This window comes from Loxodonta africana, chromosome 9 (genome assembly GCF_030014295.1).
Source record: "Loxodonta africana isolate mLoxAfr1 chromosome 9, mLoxAfr1.hap2, whole genome shotgun sequence".
Classification (NCBI taxonomy): Eukaryota; Metazoa; Chordata; class Mammalia; order Proboscidea; family Elephantidae; genus Loxodonta; species Loxodonta africana.
The window spans coordinates 113,367,988-113,382,196 of record NC_087350.1 but is presented as its reverse complement, the minus strand read 5'-3'; the positions used below and the strand labels follow the sequence as shown (position 1 = coordinate 113,382,196).

At 42.9% G+C, this 14,209-nt stretch overlaps 1 protein-coding gene across 7 annotated transcripts in view; it reads left to right on the top strand.

Annotated features, from left to right (window-relative positions):
* Nucleotides 1–14,209, top strand: part of PIP5K1B (phosphatidylinositol-4-phosphate 5-kinase type 1 beta) — a 264,099-nt gene that overhangs the window by 217,456 nt on the left and 32,434 nt on the right. For all 7 annotated transcript variants that reach the window (XM_064290556.1, XM_023539444.2, XM_064290554.1 and 4 more), the window contains 4 exons: nucleotides 7,513–7,724; nucleotides 9,074–9,157; nucleotides 9,277–9,325; nucleotides 13,374–13,458. In XM_064290556.1, the coding sequence (XP_064146626.1) occupies nucleotides 7,513–7,724; nucleotides 9,074–9,157; nucleotides 9,277–9,325; nucleotides 13,374–13,458 (430 nt within the window). The remainder of the gene's footprint in view (nucleotides 1–7,512; nucleotides 7,725–9,073; nucleotides 9,158–9,276; nucleotides 9,326–13,373; nucleotides 13,459–14,209) is intronic.

Here is a 14,209-nt window from a genome sequence, read left to right as displayed (position 1 = left end):
CCAGATTTAAATAGTTCTCTGAACCATTCCTGTTTTCTTTTTCTGCAAGTGGGGAGGTGGAGTTTTGCCCATGCCAGATGGAAAGGCACCTGGACTTGCATTGTAGCCTGTGTTTTGAATCACAAATCCCCAGGTACAGAGCCTCCAGGGAGGCCAGGCAGACATTCCAGGAACAGGTGTGTACCTCCCTGAGGGACTGGGTTGATGGCTGTCACATTGCAGAACGTCAGACACAACGCTCATGTGTGTGAAGTTTTTGGCAGATTTATCGATTTGTTTAATTCAAGGACTGGGTGCATGTGAATAGTAGCACTATTCTCATTTATCATCCATGCAGATTTTAAATATATGTGGCTAAAATCTGCCAGAATTTTTTATTATGGAAATTTCTTAATTTGATTAAAAATGTAGGTGTATATATTTATATTTTTGTTCCTTAATTTTTTTTTTTTTTAAACTGATGTTGAGACTTAGACTAACAAAAACCTAACTATAGTGGTCAGCTTCCCATAAAATTAGAATAGAATTCCTTTTTTAAGCCTTTCACTGTGAAAGTGGGAGCCCAATTCCCTGAGGACAGCCTTGTATACTACAGGGATGCTGACAATCCAATTTAATGGTGCGGGGAAAATGAACCCCTTTTTATTGATAGATTTTTCTTAGTTCACCCTCTCTTGAAGTTTATTCTTTTTTTTTTTAAACCGGGACTCAGATTTGACCCCTTAAAGCACTGGTAGAGTTTCTGACTTCATCAGTAGTTGGAGCTGGCCACAGCCTGACTTCATTATCACTTATAAAACACAGGATTCTCTTTGGCCTGTCCTTGGGAGGTGAAAGGAACTGTAAGTACAAAGGAAACATTCAGGTCGAATAGTATATGAAAAATATAAGAACAGACCTGGGAAACCGGCGAATCTCATGCCCAGAAATAATCTTTAAGCCTTGAACCAAAACTGTGCCAAGAAGCTATCATTAAACTAAACAACAGCTTAGCCCAATTCATAAATGATATTTGCCTCGAGCATAGAGCTCTTATAAAGAATTATCTCTATGAGTGTAACCTGACAGCAGTCCATCTAAGCCCAGATGAGAACTTGAAGGCAGAGAGCCTAAAGTAGTGGTGACGGAACAATATGGGTAGAGATGGTGAGAATGGTGACACAATGTGAAAAATGTAACCAATGTCACAGGACTGTTCACATAGAACTTGTGAATAGATGCACGTTTGGTTGTACATATTGCCACCAAAAAATATATACATATATATATATAAACTTACTTGCTTATCGACTGTCTCATTATCTAACATTTCCTATTTATGACAATGGTAAAAAATCTACTATCCGACTATTTTGCACATTAACAATGTACATACGGTAGTAACGAATGCTGAGGTGTGAAGCGAGAGTAACACTGGCTTTGGCAGTTAAGGTTAAGTGTCAACTTGCCTGGGCCATGATTCTCAGTAGTTTGGCAGTTATTATATGATATAATTTGGCAGTTATGTAATGATGTAGTCTTCCTCCATTTTGTGATCTGATGTGGTCCTCCTCCATTTTCACATAATGCCTATTTTCCCTTAACAACCTGGCTTTTGGAAACTAACCATGTCGATAAGTGAGAAGTGGGTATATATTAGAAGTACAGCCAGAATGTTCTTTAGGTGCTAGGATGGAAAGACTTATCTCAAGTACTTTGGATATGTTATCAGGAAAGAGGGACCAATCCCTGGTGAGGACATCATGCCTGGTAAAGTAGAGGGTCAGGGAAAAAAAGGAAGACCCTTAATGAGATGGCCTGACACAGTGGCTGCATCAGTGGGCTCATCCATTGTGAGGATGGTGCAGGACTGGGTAACATTTTGTTCTCTCATAGGGTCAGTATGACTCTATGGCACCTAACAACAGCAACAACACATATACAGTTATTTTAGAAATAAATCTTTTTAGCAAGCAGAATTCATCAGGAGGTAGGTGGTTTGGGCTGTGTAGGGTGCAAGGCTGTTTCCTGCCAACTGAAAATGGGACTGTTGTCCATTCAGATAGTGAGAAAAATCACTTTAGAGCCCATTGGCCAGAGTGGCTGTGTTGTCAGCTGAACTTCTCTTGTTGAACATCCAGGTGGTAAGACTGGATGCCCACACACCTGGAGCTTTTAAAGGAACTAGAATTTGCCAAAATGGTACTGGTAAGCTGGGTGGAAATGTAATCCTATTTTATTGGTTGTTCCGTGGAATTTTGTTTTGGAAAGTGTAACTCCAGGGTGTTTACTTCAAGCTGACGTCAGTAGTCTCTTACACTGTTGTTGTGAGGTGCTGTTGAGTCGGTACTGACTCATAGTGACCCCTCATGTACAAAAGAATGAAACACTGCCCTGTCCTTACAATCCCTGTTATCCTTGAGCCCATTGTTGCAGCCGTTGTGTCAATCCATCTCCTTGAGGGAGAGTCTTCCTCTTTTTCTCTGACTCTCTAATTTATCAAGCATGATGTCCTTCTCCAGGGACTGATCCCTCCTGATAGCACGTCCAAAGTGTGTGAGATGTAGTCTCTCCTTGCTTCTAAGAAGCATTCTGACTATACTTCTTCCGAGACAGATTTGTTCATTCTTTTGGCGGTCCATGGTATATTCAGTGTTCTTCACCAACACCACAGTTCAGATGCTTCAGTTCTTCTTCAGTCTTCCTTTTTCATTACCCAGCTCTCACATTACATGAGAGGAATGAGCCATCATGGATTGTCATCATCATGAATCTAGCCAGCAATTAGTCGAACGCTTAGTTTGTGCCAGGAATTTTTCCAAGCTCATTACTTGTGTTAACATATTCAATTTTCACAAGCACCCTATGAAGTAGGTGATATTGTCACCATTTGACAGATGATGAAACTGAGGCATTGGGAGGTAAAGTAACTTGCCTGGGCTCTGTGTCCTCCATGTTCTTATCCACCAGTCTCTCTCCGAGTGGGAGCACTAGCACTGGTAAATGTGTGAAAGAAAATGGGCATCCGTGGGTTGTGATCGTTGTGAAGGGTTCACAAAGTTTGGTGGTGCAGTGGTTAAGTATTTGGCTGCTGACTGAGCTGGTTCTAACCCACCAGCCTCGCCACAGGAGAAATGATCTGGTGACGGCAAACAACAACCACAGCAACAGCGTAGTTAGTACTCCCGAGCCATAATTTCCATATGGTTATGAATTAAAAAGCACAGAGCCCTCTGCTACTTGTTTCCATCTGAAGAAAACATCCAAGATCCATTTGTTTTCCTTTGAGAGGTCAGGCCCTTGGCACCCTTGGCATAAAACAGTCTCATTTTCTTCCACGTGTCTGTGCTGCTTCGTGGCAGGGATACAGCATTGATACGCCTCCATGGAGAACCAGGTGATGGGCCTTACTCTCATGCGTTGGTTCAGTGGTGAGGACATTCATCCACCACCCCTTCCTTCCTCCTCCAGTCTTTGCATCACTCCTCTTTAGTTAGGGAGGCTGGTTCTACAATGTTATCTGGGCCTCTCAGCTCTCGGGTGAGCATGTTCCATGGCTAAACTTCATAACTAATAAGAGTCTATTTTCAGTTCTTGCCTGTCTTCTTTCTGAAAGTACTTAACTGAGTGTATTGAAAGATGAAGGGTGAACACTCTGGAGTAATTGATACTTATCAGTGGCCCTCTTTCAGTTTTCCCCACTGATGGCAAAGATACATGAGACCCAGGGGTAACCTTATTTTTTGATGGCCACTTATGCTGTAGCTCACAAAGTCTTTTGTCAAATGACACCCATCAGATGGCAGCCCCAGGTATTTGAATCTTCAGGCTTGCCCCCCTCTTTACTGGAAAACAAAACAAAAAAATTAGTTGCTGTTGAATCAATTGACTCATAGTGACCCCATGTGTGTCAGAGTAGACCTGTGCTCCACAGGGTTTTCAGTGGCTGATTTCTTGGCAGCAGATTGCCAGGCCTTTCTGAGGCACCTCTGGGTGGACTTGAATGTCAACCTTTTGGTTAGCAGCTGAGCACGTTCACCATTTGCGCCACTCAGGGACTCAGACCCCTCTTTAATGTATCATAAATATCTGACCAAAAAGCAGCTAGGCTGAGGAAGAATGAGAGGCATAAGGAGTTCTAGATATTTGATTCCTGGTTAAGCAGAGTTATCTGTAGACTGTGACCCTCAAAGCTGTTTCCAAACTGGGGCACCGCGACATATCATCATATGCAGACAGCTGTTGTGCCAAGCAGCGTTGCCGTAGGCTCCGGACCACTCTGATTTCCTGAGCAGCTCTGAGTGAGGAATGCCTTTTATAGAGAAGAACAGTGTACACACAAGTGGGAAAAGACCTTTGTCATAGAGGAAAACGCCAATTTTCAGGCAAGCGCATGTGTCTGCCCGCTCTCCCTCCCTCTGGGAAGGGTCTGAGTATCGAGGCCCCACCCACACTCTGAAGCCATTTTCATTGAGTCTTTGTTCTTGTTGTTAGGTGCCGTCGAGTCGGTTCCAACATAGTGACCCTATAGGACAGAGTAGAACTGCCCTATAGGGTTTCCAAGGAGCGGCTGGTGTATTTGAACTGCCAACTTTTTGGTTAGCAGCTGGGCTGTTAACCACTACGCCACCAGGGCTCTGAGTGAATCTTACTTGACCTAATAGGAGCCCTGGTGGTGCAGTAGCTAAGTGCTTGGCCCCTAACCAACAGATTAGCAGTTCAAACCCGCCAGTCACTCCACAAGGGAAAGATACGGCAGTCTGCTCCTGTAAAGATGAAACCCGTCACCATCGAGTCGATTCTGACTCATAGCGACCCTATAGGACAGCGTAGAACTGCCCCGTAGCCTTTCCAAGGCCGTAAAATATATGGAGGCAGAGCACTACATCTTCCTCCTGCATAGCAGCTCGTGGGTTGGAACCACCGACCTTCTGGTTAGAAGCTGAGCGCTTAACCATTGCACCAGCGGGGCTCCTTCATAAAGAATACAGTCTTAGAACCCCTGTGGGGGCAGTTCTTCTGTGTTCTATAGGGTCGCTATGAGTTGGAATCGACTGGAAGGCAGTGGGCTTGGTTTTGTTTGTTTTTATTCAACCTTACTTCTTATCATCTTCCTGTCAGGATAACCCTATCTCCTTCATCTGGCTGTCTCTGGAGACTTTTAATTCCATCTCTCCCCTACTGTTTGCTGAGGGCATAGTTACATAACAAGCCCTGCTCCTTGTTCTTCATTAAAATCTCCCCTAGTTACCAAGCTCTGCTACAACAGAAATACAAGTCGGTGGCTTTAAAGAACAGAAACTTTTCCTCACAACTCTGGAGATTGAAAGTCCAAATCAGGATTTCGGCCATGTCAGTTCCCTTGTGTTGGTAGTCCCCGGCGTTGCTTGGTTCCTTGGCTTGTACACAATCTTCACGTGATGTTTGTCTTCACCCCCAGGGTGTACGTATCTCTGTGTGTAATCTGCTCTTTATATAACTCAGAAGGCATTAGATTTACCACTCCCGAAGTCCTGCCTTTCAGCCAAAGATTAGACAGGCCTATAAAACAAACAATAACACACTTGAGGAATGTGCTTCTTAGTTCAACCAGGTATACAAGAGCAAATGGGTAGCACCTGGCCGAAAGCAAAGATGAAAAGACAGGAAGGGACAAGAAAACTGGATGAATGGACATGGGGAACCTAGGATGGGAAGGGAAAGGGGGAGGGTGCTGACACGTTGCAGGGAGTGCAAGCAGTATTACAAAACAATTGTGTATATATTTTTGAATGTGAAACTAATTTGCCCTGTAAACTTTCACCTAAAACACAGCAAAATGAAAAAAAAAGAGAAGTAATTAGATCTAGAGCCCACTCTACCTGGGTGTGATCTAATTAGCATAAGAAAGAAAGCCCTGTTTCCAAAGAGGATACACTCACAGGTATAGGGGTTAGTTAGGATTCCAACACATGTTTGCGGGGAGGGGCACAATTTAATATGAAGCAGGATCTTTTTTAAAAACAGGTGCTTCAGGGAACTGAATGACAACTTTGAGAGGCAGACTTGGAAAAGGAGACCACTAAACTGGGTCGTGAAAATGGTTAAACACTCTATTACTAGCCGAAAGGTTGGTGGTTCAAACCTTCCCAGAGGCACCTCAGAAGACGGGCCTGGTGATCTGCTTCTCAGAGGTCATAGCCTTGAAAATTCTGTGGGACAGTTCTGCTCTACACAAATAGGGTCACCATGAGTCGGAATTGACCCATCAGCAACTAGTAGCAACAACCACCAGAAAGATTTTGATTTGAGGACAAAATCCAAGCAAAAGCGAATTCCAGCCCCACTGCCAGCTGAGCCACGGCTGAGCCTGTGCTGAGGAGGGTAGAAGCTGGGAGTGGTCATCAGCTGGTTTTTCTGCTCTGATGTTTAAGAGTGCAGCAGCTGGAGTTGACGGTTTGGGTCCAAAACCTGACTCCTCCACTTGCGAGCTGTGTGATTTTGAGCAAACTGCCCCTTTTATCAGCGTCCCAGGTGCTCCCTCTGTAAAATAGAGATGATAATAATACCGTCAGTTTTCATTATCATGGCTGTTATGTTCTTTAAAGTCGCCATGAACACTGATTTAGCGAATACAGAGCTATTGCCCCCAGAGAAAAGACAGGGTTAGGTTCCTGTGACCCTCTGGTCACAACATTTCATCAACTGATTAATACATAACCTTGTTTTATGTGTGTTTTTGTTTAAAGATGCCTTATTTAATGTATAGTTGATTCACTAACATTGAACACACGGCTTTAACTCAAGCCTGAGTGAAGCTCATCTAAGAGACGTACTTTCCCCCTAAGGCACATCACAGCCTTCTGTGCTTCAGAACCCTAAATAGCACTGCAAGACTATGCTTGGGGGCCATTTTAAACAGTGAAATCACCAGCAAAAAGCACAAAAATGCAAACACATGGCACTAAATAGACCACAGAAAGCATACTTAGAGCATGTGAGCTGCAACAAGAAGGCAGGGTGTCATCTTGTCCAACCCCAGCTGGGAACATGTGCATCAGGCAACTCAATTTTTTTTTTTTTTTTCCCTGCTCTGTGCATGTTTGCAAATGATTGAAAAGCATTTTGGGTTACAAGTGAACTTCAGTGAGTAGGGGAATTTGGAAATACAGAATCCACAAATAAGGAAAATCAACTGTGCCTGCCTTACAGGGTTATTTTAAGCATTGAATCCAAGTGAACTGCTCAGTGCCTGGAAAGTGATTAATAAATGCTCTTAGTGAAAAATTCACAGAGGGTGAAAAGAAGACATCCTTGGTGTTGATTCGCATAAAAATCTCATCTTGGAGCCATTGCAATAATCCCCACTCCTTGGGACCTTGAGTGTTTGTATCCGATGTTTCCCGTGGTTCTTTTTGGCTGCTTTGATTCAGCCACTACATGGAAGGGATGCAGGGCCTGTGTGTCTGCATATCTCAGACTCTCTGGTTCTGTGAAGGTGAGGCTTGTAGACCATTTGGGTTGACCAGGTGTCTGGTTCTTTTTCTTCATCAGGTGCTGGAGAGCTTCAAGATCATGGACTATAGCCTTCTGCTGGGAATCCACATCTTGGACCATTCCCTCAGAGACAAAGAGGAGGATGCCTCACAAAATGTGCCTGATGCTAAGCGGCCAGCGATGCAGAAGGTCCTCTACTCAACAGCGATGGAATCCATCCAGGGTTCAGGGAAATCGGGAGATGGGATCATCACGGAGAACCCAGACACGTAAGTGTGACCACCACCCACCTCACCCCCTTGACTGTGGCAACCCTGTCATTGTACAGATATTGCGATTGTGTTCGCCTCAAGGTTGCGCTTCGATACCAAATTCCTACCCAGGGCTAAAATGAATTAAACCTCCCTGTCTCTTCATCTATGCAGAAAGAGATGAGTGGCAGTTTTCTGAGTTACTATTATCCTTTTCACCGATGCAATTTCTTTTTTCAAATGGTGCTATTTTTAAACAATGGCTGAAGATGTTTTTACCTGTTTACTGCATGTTCAAAACATCCGCCACAAGAGGGACAGTGAGCTTGAATGTGAATAAACATGTATTTAAGAAAATACATGGATAGGAATTATGTTCACAATTCAGACCTTTTTATCTGCACTAAGAGGGTTCTGTTGTTCTAGTCCTGGACCCCTGCAGATGTGGTCTCTTGCCTGAGCCAGATGTGATAGGAACTGCAGGATTAGCTCGCACGTATAAAGCACAGATTCACTAGCAAAAACAGTTACAGCCAAAGATGAATCGTGGTAGGAGCAGAGGGCATCCCGTGTGTACTAGCTGAGCAAGGGGACCAAGCGAATGAAATCATGTTCCTTGAACATAAGCGCCTGGCTTCCAGAATTCTCCAACAATGACTGCCTTACTCGCATGAAGGGCATTAACACATTGGAACTCTTTTTCAAGATTCTTGCTTGTAAATCCATCTAAATGTCCAGTAATCATTTAAATAAATGATTCTACGTCAGTATGGGGAAACACTGCACAGCCATTAAAAATCAAATTAACATTGTAGTTGACAAAATACTTGTCAGGCTATAAAATGTGATAAGTTAAATAATCCCCTCCATATAAAATGTATGTGTGTTTACCACGCACACACACACACCCACACCCCCACACCCACACTCATACCCCCCCCAACACACAGGAAGGATGTACCAAATGTTGACAGTGGTTATCTTCGCATCCCAGAAATGGATTTTGTTATTTTTTTTTCTGTGTGCTTTTCTATATTATATAAAAATGGTCACAGTGAATATATATTACTTTTTGTGATCAGAAAAAAAATGTATTATATTTTTCAAAATCAGTATTTTTAAATGTGTTCAACATCTTGCTTGTGGTTTTAAAATAGGAATATTTTTTGAGTTATTTCCACTGAACTCTTCAGCGTTGACAGCTAAGATAGTGAGTGTTCTCTGTGGGGAAGTGCGTCATTCTGGATTCCCAGGAAGACTCACAGAAGGGAAACCAAAAAAACAAAACAAAACACAACCCAAACACCACCCAACTTCTGATCCTTACAAGGTCTGACAAAATATTTTCCCTTTTGCTCCATCAATAGGATGGGAGGTATCCCAGCTAAAAGCCATAAAGGAGAAAAGCTGCTTTTGTTTATGGGCATCATTGATATCCTACAGTCATATAGGTAAGACATTTTGGGAAGTAGCCCTCTATTATTTCAAAATTAATCAACAAAAGATTCTGAAAATTCACCTAATGGGAGTGATTTTACCTTCTCACTTTTCTTTGTCTGTTTGCGTTTAGGTTAATGAAGAAGCTGGAACATTCCTGGAAAGCCCTTGTTTATGATGGGGTGAGCGACTTTGTGTTCCCTGTTAAATGTGTATACTTTTGAATTCTCAGAGACTTTACAGTAACTGGGTCACTAGACTTCAAGAGAGGCAAGGAAGGACTTTATCAATTCAGACTTTCCGGCTAACAGATGGATTCAAGCCCAGCTAAGATAATGTAAATTGGAACAGCTATTCCCACAGACATCATCCAACCTAGGGGCTAGGCTAGGTAGAGGCCAGGAAAACAAACTGGTGTCTGCTTCTGTGTGAAAGCTGGAGGACCTGCTAAGCTTTCTCCAACTGTGAAACCATTTCCAGAAAAAGGAGGACGTGGTTTTCATAGGTACAGGGAAGGACAGTTGAAATGAAGCTCTCGCAAGACTGAGCGGCAGAGTGGTTGGGGCCCTGACTTTGGTGGCAGATGGACCTAGATTTGAGCCCTGAGTTCACTATATGTCACTAGCCGTGTGACCTGGGCGCATTACTGGTTACCTGGCCTCTCTACCCCTTCATTTGTAACAGGGGATATTAGTAGAACCTGCCTCACAGAACTGCTGGGAGGATTAAGCCCAAGAATGCATGTTGGTGTTCGACACTATGCCTGACACATAACAAGCACATAGGAGGTGAAAGCTTTTAAATTATGTGGATTTATACATGATTAGCTCTGGTGGCCCAGTGGTTAAGAGTTCAACTGCTAATTGAAAGGTTGGCATTTGGAATCCACCAGCTGCTCCTTGGAAACTCTAGGGGGCAGTTCTTCTCTGTTTTATATGGTCACTGTGAGCCGGAATCGAGCCGACGGCAACAGGCTTTAGTGATGATTGGTGGTGCAGTGTTTAAGCATCTTCATGGGGAAGAAAGACTTGGTGATCTGCTCCCGTAAAGATTACAGCCCAGGAAACCCCATGCGGCAGTTCTACTCTGTAAAACATGGGATCGCCATGAGTCTGAATGAACTCAGTGGTACCCAACAACACCACCAAAGTGATGACTGGGAGTCCCTGGGTGGTGCAGATGGTTTATGCTCTCACTGCTAACCGAAAGGTTGAAGGTTCAAGTCCACCCAGAGGTGCCTCAGAAGAAAGAGGGGGTGATCTACCCCTGAAAAATCAGCAACTGAGAACCTAATGGAGCACAGTTCTGCTTTGACAATCGTGGGGTCCCCATGAGCTGGAGTTGACTCAATGGCAACTGGTTTTTTTTTTTAACTGGTAATGATGACTGACATAAGAATGTTCTTCAGACCCAGAATTGACACACACACACACAAACACACACATTTCCATCTGGATATTAGCTTTGAACTTCCTGGTGCTGACGGAATATTTATCTGCCTAAGCCTCCCTCAGTTAATAACTCGAAGTGGCCCTTTCAAAGAATATATTAGTCAAAGGTTGGGATACACATTTCTTTATAAGCTGTTAACAGATGCTTTCCTTTGAAAGAGGATGAATTATAGACGCTATTCTTATCCTTTCTTGGAAAAGAACATGAACTTTCTCAGTTCTGTGGAAGACTATTATTGATAAAACTTTCAGCATTAAAGACTTGCGTTTTGTCCGTCAGCTGGGTACTGGCCTCAGACAGAAGGCACCCTTAAATAACAGGTTCACAAATAAGTTTCCAAGAATTCACCTGAAGCTCACTCAGCGCCAACAAAGTTTCCTCGCATGAAAAGGTCAAGATGTGAGCCTTACGTTGTTTTCTTCCAGCTGAGAAAGTTAGGACCTACATCATCAGTACCTTGTACTATCACAGGGGAGCATAGACACCCCCTGTTAAAGCTCTGCGAAACCTGTTGCCTACGAGTTGATTCTGACTCACGGCGAACCCGTGTGTGTCTGTAGACACACTGCCCCGTGGGGTTTTCAATGGCTGGATTTTTGGAAGTAGGTCACCAGACCTTTCTTCTGAGGTCCCTCTGGCTGGACTTGAATTGCCAACCTTTTAGTTAACAGCCAAGCATAGTAACCATTTTCACTACCCAAAAAAAGAAGCCAAACCTGTTGCCGTCAAGCTGATTCTGACTCATAGTGGCCCAACAGGACAGAGTAGAACTGCCCATATAAGGTTTCCAAGAAGTGGCTGGTGGATTCGAGCTGCTGACCTTTTGGATAGCAGCCAAACTCTCAACCACTGCACCCCCAGGGGTACTCATAATTTCCTGTGACCGTATGAGATTTCTGATCTGAATAATCTTGTCCTGTATCAGTTGGATGCTTCTAAGGAGCCCCCCTCTCATCTATTTAAAACATGTATGCTGGTTTTTGGTGTTCTTTTTTTGGGAAACTCCACAGTGATTATATATTTGTGGAATTGTAAGCAACAATTAAGACTTATTTTTGTTTACAAATTACCTCTATTTTAAAAAATGTCTCTTCATATCAGAAAGAACAACGCTTTGAAGGCCAGGGCTGCATCCTTATCATCCACAAACACAGCTCAGTCTCTTGCATCCAGACAATATCTCTAAATCACTGGACCAGTTGTGAAAATGTGTCCACTTCAGACAGGAGGTGCCAGAACCCTGGAAAGAGTGATTTCTAGACTAGTGGTAAATTTCCTCCACCTCTAGAGCCTTGCCAGTAGTCTTGTTAGCTGCCATCGAGTCAGTTCCGACTCATGAGAACCTTATATACAACAGAACAAAATACTGCCTGGATTCTGCACCATCCCATCTTCATGATCATTGGTGTGTTTGAGCCCGTTGTTGCAGCCACTTGGTCAGTCCATCTCATGGAGGATCTCCCTCGTTTTCCCTGACCCTCTGGTTTACCAAACATGATGTCCTATTCTAACAATTGGTCTTTCCTGATGACATGTCTAACGTAAGTAAGCCAAAGTCTCACCATCCTGGCTTCTAAGGAGCATTCTGGTTCTATTTCTTCTGAAACGGATTTGTTCCCTGGAAGACTAGAGAATCATTACAACCTGGGCAAAGAGGATTCCTGCGTTCTGCGTGTTTCACAATATAACAGTTTCAGAATCCTAGCTATGCCTCATCTAACACCCTCATCTCACAGATGAAAAATAGAGACACCCTTCTTGTTCTGGCACCACACAGCCTTTCAAAGCTAGAACTAACCCCAGAACCGGGTCAATGCGTGTTTTTTCTTCCAAACCTGTCTTAGGTATCTAGTGCTGCTGTAACAGAAATACCTTGAGTGTGTGGCTTGAGCAAACAGAAATTTATTCTCTCACAGTCTTAGAAGCTAGAAGTCCGAATTCAAGGCACCAACTCCCAGGGAAGGCTTTCTCTCTCTCTCGGCTCTGGGGGAAGTCCCTTGTCATCAATTGTCCCCTGGTCTAGGAGCTCCTCAGCACAGGGACCCTGGGTCCAAAGGACATGCTCCACTCCTGGCTCTTCTTTTGTGGTGGCATGAGGTTCCTCTCCTCTCTGCTCACTTCTCTCTTTTATATCTCAAAAGAGATTGACTCAAGATACAACCTAATCTTGTAGATTGAGTCCTGCCTCATTAACATAGCTGCCTCTAATCCTGCCTCTTAACATCATAGAGACTAGGATCTACAACACAGAGAATAATCCCATCAGATCACAAAATGGTGGACAACCACACAATACTGGGAATCATGGCCTAAACAAGTTGATACACATTTTTGGGGGACACAAGTCAATCTATAACAAAGCCCATTTATAATATCTGAACTTAAATTTTTACAGGTTTCTCCTTTTGAATCCATAAACCTGGACTCAAAATGGAGCCTCATGTAATGAAGTTTACTATTTCTAGAAATGTACCACTTGGTGTATTAAATAAATGATTACTGTTTTGATGTACATAGAAGAGCCTTTCTACTGTCTCTCTCCTACCTGCCTCGAGGCTCCATTTCATCCTGAGTGTCTAGAATCTTTGTTCTGATCGAGTACATGCCTGTGCCTCTAGCCCTGACTCCTGAACCCCACAGGGGCCAGGACGTTGTTCTCCTCTGGCTCAGGGTGCCCACACCCTTTGGTTAAGAACACTGGATAACAGAGAACCGATTCTTCTGGGTTGACATGGCCCCTCTGAGAAGTAAACCCATCAAACTTGATTTGTCTTACAGGACACTGTTTCAGTTCACAGACCAAGTTTTTATGCAGACAGGTTTCTCAAGTTTATGAATTCCAGAGTTTTCAAGAAAATTCAAGGTAAGATTTTTTATGAAGATTTTTTACTCTTACCACTTACTTGCTGATTTTACTGTGTGTATCTTTGCAAGATTTGCATTGCAAGAATTGGAGCTGTTTATTTCCCTTTAGTAGTAACTACTTAATGATTATGGTTAAGATATTCTGGTCAAAAAAAATTTTTTTTTTATAATCATTAGTATGGGGCCCTGGCTGGCACAGGGGTTAAGACCTCGGCTGCTAACCAAAAGGTCGGCAGTTTGAATCTACCAGCCTCTTCTTGGAAACCCTATGGGACAGCTCTACTCTGTCCTATAAACGACTCGATGGCAATGGGTTTTATTATATACGGTATGTGTTAGATACTATGATATTATACAATATTTTTGTGTATAAGACTGTTGATGTGCAGACTTAAATGCGCAGCCAAATTCTCGTGGGGTATATAAACCTGTTAGGGAATTCTGTGGGATTTTCTCCTCTGGGTCAGTATTTATGAAATTTTTTACAATAGCTATGTATTATTTACATACTAAGTTTTTTAATTATGTGAAAAAGATAAAATAACTCTATTATTACGTAAAAAAAAAAAAAAAATTATTACGTATGGTTGTTATTATACTATTAAACTATCTCATTGGTCCAATTTCACAGCCCGAAACCTGGCCCAATTTTACAGTTCAAAATAAGACACACACACACACACACACAAACTCTGAAAAAGAAGATTTTATACTTTATATTTACGTAAGACAAATTTTCTTATAACCTT